General features: G+C 33.0%; 1 protein-coding gene across 1 annotated transcript; it reads left to right on the top strand.

Moving 5' to 3' along the window:
• The first annotated feature begins 3,437 nt into the window (after positions 1-3,437).
• Positions 3,438-3,797, top strand: LOC142162292 (14 kDa proline-rich protein DC2.15-like). The gene has a single exon (XM_075218628.1). The coding sequence runs from the start codon at positions 3,438-3,440 to the stop codon at positions 3,795-3,797; it is 360 nt and encodes a 119-aa protein (XP_075074729.1).
• The last annotated feature ends 6,224 nt before the right edge of the window (positions 3,798-10,021 follow it).

Genomic DNA, 10,021 nt, shown 5'->3' with positions numbered 1-10,021 from the left:
CGAGAAGCGTAAAGCAATGTGTGTTATGAGAATTAATACCAGGCAATCACTATTATCCTTAGCCCCACGGTGAGCGCCAAAATGTTTACCCATAAAATCGGATAACAAATAAACTTATAAGTGGTTTTAAGGATACGTAATTTCACCTAGCACCAATTGATAAATACGATGATTAATAGTAGAAGTAAACAACAAAGTAAAGCAAACCAGTATTGAAATGCAATTTAGTCCTCGAGCTAGGTCGCCCTCGAACTGAGTGGGTGAGAGCATAATTATGAAATAAACTGATAAACAAGAGAGTATGAGAGAAAATGAGTATTGTATTGCTTTGATATGCGTCAATATCATATCATTACAAATGGTTAAGACCCTCTTTATATAGTAGAGGAAATCCTATTAACGCTATAATTCTAATTATAGAAGAAAATCCCACGATTAGCTAAATAATCGTCCTTGATTTGATCTGTTCCGAGATTTCCGCCGCAATTCTCGATCAGTCACGGATATCTCGCCTTTCCGTTATTATGCTATCTTCGGTCTCGCTCGATGTCTATCCTGTTCGACCTCGATCATTACTGATCTCGGTCTTGACAAGTACCTCGAGTCCAGAGCTCGGTACTTTATCTTCATGCCTCAGTCTGATATGCGATGGGGTTGATTCTTAATGCATCCCCCTGGTCTCGGTTTATAAGTAAAATTGGGTGGGCCCTGTTTTAACCATATACAAAATGTTTTTTGGATCTTGAAATAAAACAAAACAGAAGGTAAAGGGAAGATGATGTTTTAAATTTGGAGTCGCCAATTAATATAAAAAGTAAAATAAAAAATTCGGGTGAGTGTATAAGTCATCCGATCCGGCTATATCTAATTTATGTTCTTATATCTTTTCTTTTGCATTTTTTAAAACAGACCAACTTAGTGACTTTCTACTAATTATTAGTGAGCATGCAAGGTTAGGAGTTCAATTGACTTGGAGGAAGGGTTCCGGAATCATTTGAATCAAGTATTCTTACTTTATTAGTTTCAAATTAAATTTGCCAAGTCATTCCATTAAGGAATGCCAAAGAGAGAAAAAGAGAAAAGAAACGAAGTAAAATGGCATCCAAAGTGAAAGAAGAAACCGATAAGGATATTAAAAATATCAGTACATTCTTGATATGAATAAATAAATAGAAATAATCAGTTAATTTTCCTTCTTTATTTTTTTTTTCCTTTCTTATTGTTTGGCTGGAGTTGTTAGCTCCAATTGGACCGTGGATTTGCATCTATACCCGTTTTTTGGGTCACGTTTTAAGCTATATCCGTTTTGCAAAAAAAATTACTAAGTGTACCCACTTTTCGCGTAAACTTCAAGTATACGAGCCTGAAGTAGCAAAGGCAATCACACAAATTTCAGCATTCTAGTAGACGGGCCTGAAGTTGTTTGTAATTGTTGAACTTAAGCGTTCTACTAACTGAAGTTTTTTTCTGTATTTGCTGAACTTCAGTATATTTTAGTTAAAGTTTTGTCCTGGATTCATTAGTTTTGTCGTAAAGCTTTTTCAAAAACTTCAGCATTATTTAGTTCATTTGTAAAATCTTCAGCACTAAATAAGTTGAAGTTTTTTTTGTCCTGAATTCATTAGTTTTGTCATAAAGCTTTTTCAAAAACTTCAGCAGAAGATGCTGAAGTTATTTAATACATTTGTAAAAACTTCAGCAAGTTTTTTTGCCCTGGATTCATTAGTTTTGTCGTAAAGCTTTTTCAAAAACTTCAGCAGAAGATGCTGAAGTTATTTAGTTCATTTGTAAAAAATTTAGCACTAAATAAGCTGAAGTTTTTTTGTCCTGGATATATTAGTTTTGTCATAAAGCTTTTTCAAAAACTTTAGCAGAAGATGCTGAAGTTATTTAGTTCATTTGTAGAAACTCCAGCACTATATAAGCTGAAGTTTTTGAAAAAGTTTTCTAACATACTTGATAAATAATCACCTTATTCTTTCATAGTGTATTACTACTATAAAATAATCAGATTGCCAACAGTATCTAAATCATAAATTTTGGAAACAATAAACGTGAAAAGCATAGAGAAAAGCAGTTCACCCCAAGCATTGTGATGTAAGCATCTGCACAAATATAAATGATGAAGCGAAGTATCAAATTATTAAAAACAAGATGTTCTAAGAGACTAACAAAGAAAGGAGGAAGAAAAGGAACGCACAGGTAGTAGGAACAAGGAGACGCCTGAAGTTGTAAAAATTAGGGTATAAGTTAAATAATTTTAAAAATATTGGTATAGGTTAAATGAGAGCGACCCCGTACAATGTTTACAATTGGACCCCTGATGCTTCACTCGAATAGCCACCTGTGTTCATAATCGACCATTCACCAGGTAGTCACTTTTAAGCATGTTGTTTAAAATATATCCATCGTTTATAATGTACATTTAAAGGTTAGCATACAATTTCAAATGAATGAATTGATTAATCTTCAAATACGTTATAAATTATAAATATATTTTCAATAGTAGACTTAAAAGTGGCTATTGCTGCATTTCACATTGGCCCATTAATGCCATTAGGCCTTGTAAAAGAAGCAAACCCCAAGAAAGCAGGCCCACTCACTATTCATTTCATTTCAATCTTTTGTTCGAAACTAGTCGGTTTCTTTCCTTAACTCAAACATGAACCCAATTTTGTCCAACAGTAAAGGATCAACGAATGAACATAAAATAATTATAAAAAAATAATGAACACTTATTAATTTGTTCCGAAGAAGGAATTAACCAAATGATGAAAAAAAGAAGGAATTAACCAAATATCTTAACGATTGGCATTAAACCGATCCCAACTAGTACATAATAGATTGTATTTGTTTCCTAATCCTTTTTTAAATTTTTATTATCATTTTTTGTAATTGGGGATTAAGATTCGTGCACGACGGTTAAGGGCCTACATCATTACACTAATTCAAAGGATTATCTTAAGCTCAAAAAGACGAAAGAGCATAGTTGATGTAGTATTAATTTTCCTTTAACAATATACAGATTTGGCAAACCAAATCCTTTAGGCAACAATTAGAAGCCCAAACTCATAGACAAAAACGAGAGAGTATGAGATTAACAGGACTCTACAATCGATACTGTGGTTTCTGTTCTGAGAGAAATCAAACCCCCGAAAGTAACTTTGCCAAAAGGGTGTAAAACAGAAAAAGAATAAAGGTTATGATTGATATGCATGTTTCCCTCGTTCAGTAGAGCTTTGATCAAAATAAGTTTCCGGTAGTACAAAGATCTTGGCAATTCTTGATAGAAATGTTTTCCCTAACATTCAATTTTCAAACAAAGAATGGTCGTTAAGGTATTTCAGTTCTTAATAATTATTCTCCTTATATAAGCAAAGCAAAGTTCTCACTTGACCATATCAAAAGTATTGAGATCAGTGCTATTAAGTCTGGAAATGGATAAATTAGTTGTTGCATCCTCCTCCATTGCCCTTTTTCTCACTTTAAATATTCTGTTTTTCACAATGGTTAGTTCCATTACTTATTACCCAACAGTTACAGGTAAATGTCCTACAGATTCATCCAAATACGAAGTGTGTGCTGACTTCTTAAGTGATTTGGTGCACCTTAATTTGGGAAGTCAAGCTAAGACTCAATGTTGCTCTCTCATTCAAGGCATTGTTGGTGCTGATTTGGCTTATTGCCTTTGCGATGCCATTAAATCAAACAGCACCAGTATTCTCCCTCTTGACGCCCTAAGCTTGCTGTTCAACAACTGTGGAAAGAATCGTCCCTGGGATTTCCGATGCCCATAAGCTAAGAATTTTCATCTTTCGCTACAAGAAATGGGACTCTTTTGTGGCGACTTCTACTAAAGTACTATCTTCAATGCGCATATATATAATTAGTTGCTTATATTTTCATCTTTCTTTCCGTGTGTTTGGTATGTTGTGTGCTTAATTAAGGTTATTGCTTAATATTGTCTCCATTAATGTATTATCGTACGTGGTTAGAGGGAATTAGGCTCGTTGCCTTCATTCTCTGTGTTGTATCCCAGTTCTATTAGCAAGAAAATGATATCGTCGTGATGAATTATGAATTACGTATAATATTTAAAACTATAGTAATCATTCTCCCTTTTTAGCAATAACCTCTTATTCCTACCTATATAGCCTGTTCTGTTTGTCGGTTATAAACTAGGAAATTCTTTTTTTTTTTTCCTCTTCAGAAGCATAAATATTTTCGAGATTGTTTTAGTCACAGCTTGACAATTCTTGGGATTTCAGAATGAAAAGGGGAAAGATATATAAGAAAAATACTATAATGGACATTTGTTCCAATCAATTTCGAAACTAAATAGAGATCGATTAGCTGCAGACAGAAATTAGCCTAGATAAGAAAAATACAGCACTGTTTTGAACCTTGTTTTAGATATGGTGGTAATGAATGATATCGGGTTACAACTGGTATGGCACGGCAATACATCCTCCAGTGCAGGGGCAGAGCTAGGCAGGTGGAAGGTATAATGTATATATAAGATTAATTTTTTGCGTGTTTATTTAATTTATTTTTTGAATTCCTATAGTGAAAATTCTACTTCCACTACTGTCATGGGACCAAAAGATAACCAGAGTGATATCCAGATTGGTTCGATGAGAGAGTTCTCATTATTTGGTGAAAACTGGAACGCTTTGATAATGCTGGCTCCGATATGCTTTTGCTTTTCGATTCTTTTGTGCTATGTACTTCGATGCTAAATTCCTCGGCTGCCTTAACTGAGTGAATATCTGCACCATAATCAACCATTTCTACTGAGTTCACTGCTGAAGCTCTGTTCTTATCGAGAACGTAGATGATGAGCTGCGCTGACCCTGAGACTAGTCCAACCACATTTGGCACCTGATTTTTTGAAACAAGAGTTGTTAATAGTCTGATATATAAGTTTAAGTTATTATATGTACTCCATTTAATAAGCATTGATCGTAATCATTTAATGTGATGGTAGTAACTTGTTATAACAACTTATATAACTTACAAATTATCTGGAGTGATACAACTAAGGAAGCTATTGAGGGTGTAAAAAAATATTTATACAATTTCAAATAAATTTTCCTTTAATAAGCATTAATTATTTTTACAGCCACAATATATGTTGGTGAAAATACAATTACAGCTGAAAAATAAAATGAAGAAAATAAAATTAAATATCTTCAGGTTGAGGCGCGGATATTTTGCTCTCTTTAAGCAGATTCAAGTCCACTGCAGCAAAGTCTTCACTGGTCCAGCAGTAATCCTCTTGACTTGTCTCCCCCAGGATACAACAACTCAATCACGTCGTATGACTCGAACAAACTCTGGACAAGTTGTTGAGTCCATGACTCCACCAAGATGAATACCTTCCTTCAAAAAAAGTAAAAACCCTTTTCTTCTTTTTTCACAACTTTAACCTCACTTTATAATGACTCCTATTTATAGGTATAGGAATTCTTCCTTGAATTAAATTGGAAGAAAGTGGGGTAATAAGTTATGAAATCATGGAGAACATGGGATAATTAGTATGTAATTAGTGATAGAACATGGGAGAAGAATGACAAAAAGAGTTATGGCCATTTTCTACATCATGGACTAGTGGAAGTTATGGGAGTTATGACTATTTTCTACATCATGGAATAGTGGGAGTTATGACATATTTTATTTTAATATTAAAATGCTAAAATACTAACGATATACATAACTGGAATCTTATATAACTAATATGAGGTTCATAAGTACTTACAATGAGATAAGAATCTTGGAGGAACATAGCAAATGCAAACCAAGCCCCAGCATTCAGTAGCAGGAAAAATGAGAGGAGAAATGGCATGTATTCCACACTCTTCGTCCTTATTAATGTTTTCTGATAAACTGAAGAATATATACAAGGTAAAGGGAAGAACAATGACGAAATTGAATTAGAGGAAGATGGTCATAATTTAATTATGATTTACAGGAGCAAATAACTCAGAAATACTTTTATGAATAACAAACATTATAGAAATATGTACTTCTTAACATTACCATGACAGAAAGAGGGGATGCATACATGCCGATAGTAACAACTGCACATAAAATACCAATGTAAGTTGTTTATCCTAAAAACTGAATAACAATTAAACTTATAATGTGGTTTTAAGGACACGTAATTTCACCTAATATCAATTGATGAATGTAAAGAGCAGTAATAAAAATTGACAATAAGATAAAGCAAATCAGTGTCACAACGTAATTCAGCCCTCGAACTTGGATGCCCTCGAACTGATTGGTGCAAGAACAGTAAAGAATATGACAAGCTGATGAACAAGAGAATATAAGCTAAGGAGAAAGTGTTATATTGCTTTGATACTTGAGAACAATGTCAGATGCCTTCAAAATGATTAGAACCCTCTTTATATAGTAGAGGAATCTTATCTATGGTGCAATTCTAATTACGGAAGTAAATCCCATGATTAGCCTAAACAACCATCCTTGATTTGATTTGTTCCGAGATTTATGCCATGATCTTCGACCAGTTACGGATAACCCGCCTTTCTGTTATTGCATTTTGCTCGAAGTCTGCCCTATTTATTCTCGATCGCTATAGGCCTCGATCTCGATAGGCACCTCGTTTCTCGAACTCGGTACCTTGTCCTCGTGCTTTAGTCTGATCTACTACGAGGCCGACCTTCGATGCAACTCCCTGGTCTCGATCAAATAATAAAATCTGATAGACCCAATTTTAACCGTATACAAAAGTATTCCTGGCATTTCCACGGAACACAACAAAGGCTCAAAGCCATTGCTCCTCCTGGGAAAACTATGTTCATTATGCTCACCGATATGAATGCCTTCACCTGAAAGTAATCATCATCAAATATGATTATTATTAGTGTGCGAACAAAGTCCTATATTGGTAATTGAAAAGTTTGAGGAAGCTACATATAAGATGTTGGAATATTATTAATGAGGTGAGGACTTTGGAGAAAATCGTGTGGAGTCCAAAGTGAATAATATTACATCATTTTAAGAGTATTAAGACTATATGTTGGCTAATTGATAGTCCGCAGTAAAGGTTTTTTTGTAAAAAAAAAAAAAAGTAAAATAAAACTCTCCTATTTCGCATTATTATTTTTTTAATTTCAGTGTGACACTGATAATATTTCTGTGGGAAATTGACGTAAGAAATTTGCATTTTTATAGTAGTACCCCTGATCTTCTTCTTTTCTTTTCTTTTTCTTTGTCATGCGTTCGGAGAAGAATTTAATTAACTTTAAAATTACATTGTACCAATAATGGACTATCGATATTAACATACTATGCAAATACAAACTAACATGGGAGTTCTTGAACAAGCTTCTTCACGTGTAAAGCTCTTCAAAAGTAACAATGTTTTCCCAAGTCTATCACTACATAATTTAGTTAAAATTGAACATGAACCTCTCAGATGTTGTAAATCAAGTGTCTAATGATAAGGGAAAATAGTACAAGGAGAACGACTACTTTTAAGAAATTTACAAAACAAATTAACGTACAAGGTTACGTTGATCCTCAATTTTGATAATTTTAAGCTTTATTGTGCTGGAAATTTATCATTTGGTCTTTTAATCCCATGTTAATATTTTTCCCTTGTACAGAATTTACAAACTTTAACTTGGAGACACACAGAAATTAATATTCTCCGTTCTATTAAGGAGAAAAGTATATATAAAAGAGCTTGTTAACTTTACCTTTTTATCGAGAGGAGCATAAATGATATAAGTAAAGACGTAATGACTAGGGTGAACACACCGACGGAATTTACTGTTATAACTAGTGACATAGCCCTAAAAGACGTCTACAAAATTTAAAAAATGATGGAGTATTTTTAAAATTTTGTTGAAACATACTTTGATTTAAAGGGCAAGAAAATAATTAGGAGAAAAACGAACACGACATGCCCAATAAAAGAAAACATACTTTATCATTATATCTTCCACTCCCCTTGCTCAACCCTTTTGTTTTTACCTTACCCTCAGGGCATAGAGTTTTTGTTTCTTCCAAATCTTACTTTTAGATATACCCCACATGACAAAATTGATGACTCTTGATCTTCCAAAATAATAGGAACGGTTTACTTTGTGACTTTTTTGATAACGGGAACATTTTAGGTTGTGGCCTGTGGAAATGGTTTATTATGTGTGTGGCTTTTGGTAACGGAAACCTTTTAGGTTGTGACTTTTGGAATTATTAAACATAAACTAAATAAATTATATATAAAGAATGAGGGGAAAATGGCAAAAAATATGAGAGAAAGGATAAATAGGTATCTTGGCTTATGAGATATGCCAAGTCAACTTCTCTATTCCATCAAATATATAGATATGGAGGAACATATAATAATTTGTCATAAACTTACACATTAAATATTTAGAGGTTATGAATATTAAAGGCATGGAAGCTATTCAAATTATTAAAAATATAGGTTATGAAGATAAAGAGGTGTGAGTTATGAAGATAGAATTTTTAATATAAACTAAATGGAAAAATGATGAAAACCCCAAAAAAGGAGAAAAAAGATGAATATGTTTCTTATATATATATATATATAGATTAGCAAACTATCTTGAGAGAGAACTCCATAGAAGAACCATAAAGTTTTGCATAATAGTTGGCACATGTAGGGAAATGCATTGTAGTCCCCAGCTGACTTCTTCGCCATCGCCCAAAATGTACCCCTGCAAGTCGCAGAATATTTAAGTACGAAGATACTTATTGACTGGGCTCAAGCCTCAAAGAAAAGCTAGTAAAGCCTTTATTTTAGTTCCCTAAATTTTGTAAAAATAGCACGGGCTAATTAGTTTTCGGACTGATCATTCAAAAATAGCCAACATTTGAAAAATCATTGAAAAATAGCCACTATTTTGCTGCAATATGGAAAGTTCCAACATAATATACTGGAGATCGGTGCACCTGTGTATGAACTTCCATCATATTATGCTGGAACTCCAACACGCGTAAAGTTCCAATATATTATGTTGGACCGGTATATTATACTGGAACTTCAGTATATTATACTGGAGTTGCAGTATAATATAGGAATTCAAGTATATTATACTTGAGTATTTTTTCAGATTTTGAACAGTATTTTCGTTCAGATTTATCTATACATGAAAAGTGGCTAAATTTCAACTTCTTTTGAAATTGTGGCTATTTTTGGACGACCACTTGTAAATCTGGCTATTTTTTAATTTCTCCCCTAAATTTTGGGTAAAAATAAAACGAGCTAGTCAGCTTTCGGACTGGTCATTCAAAAATAACCAGCGTTTGCAAAGTCATTGAAAAATAGCCACTATTTTGCTGCAACATGAAAGTTCCAGCATAATATACTGGAGACCAATGCACCTGTGTATGAACTTCCAGCATATTATGCTAGAACTCCAACACACAGAAAGTTCTAGTATAATATACTGGAGATTGGAGTACCGGTGCTCCAATCTCGAGTATATTATGTTGGACCGGTATATTATACTAGTACTGGAGTTCCAGTATACTTATGTTGGAACTGCAGTATAATATACTGGAGTTCTAGTATATTATACTGGAATTATAGTATATTATACTGGAGTATTTTTCCGGATTTGGAACAGTGTTTTCATTCAGATTTATCTTTACATGAAAAGTGGCTAAATTTTAATTACTTTTGAAACTGTGGCTATTTTTGAATGACCACTTGTAAATCTGGCTATTTTTGAATTTTTCCCAAATTTTGGGCCCCAAAAATATTTTTAGTTGTGCATTTTTTATTTTATTTTTTGCTTAGACAATATTAAAGTTTATAGAAAAAAATACAAAACCCTTATAAAAATAGAAAGAAAGACTAATTTTTTAATATATATATATATATATTAGAAATTTGAATTAAAATACTCAAATTTCATATTGGTAAATAACGTTTTTTAGAGTAAGATCCAAGGTACGGATTGTAAATATGTTGCTAACATCTTATTAACGTGAATGTTTTTACCAACGTGAATATAATGTTATA

The sequence above is a fragment of the Nicotiana tabacum genome, chromosome 7, assembly GCF_000715075.1.
Source record: "Nicotiana tabacum cultivar K326 chromosome 7, ASM71507v2, whole genome shotgun sequence".
NCBI classification, from domain to species: Eukaryota; Viridiplantae; Streptophyta; class Magnoliopsida; order Solanales; family Solanaceae; genus Nicotiana; species Nicotiana tabacum.
This window is presented reverse-complemented; position numbering and strand designations above follow the sequence as displayed.

Excerpts from the sequence above, each read along its gene's own strand:
- LOC142162292 (XM_075218628.1), top strand. The coding sequence starts at position 3,438 with ATGGATAAATTAGTTGTTGCATCCTCCTCCATTGCCCTTTTTCTCACT.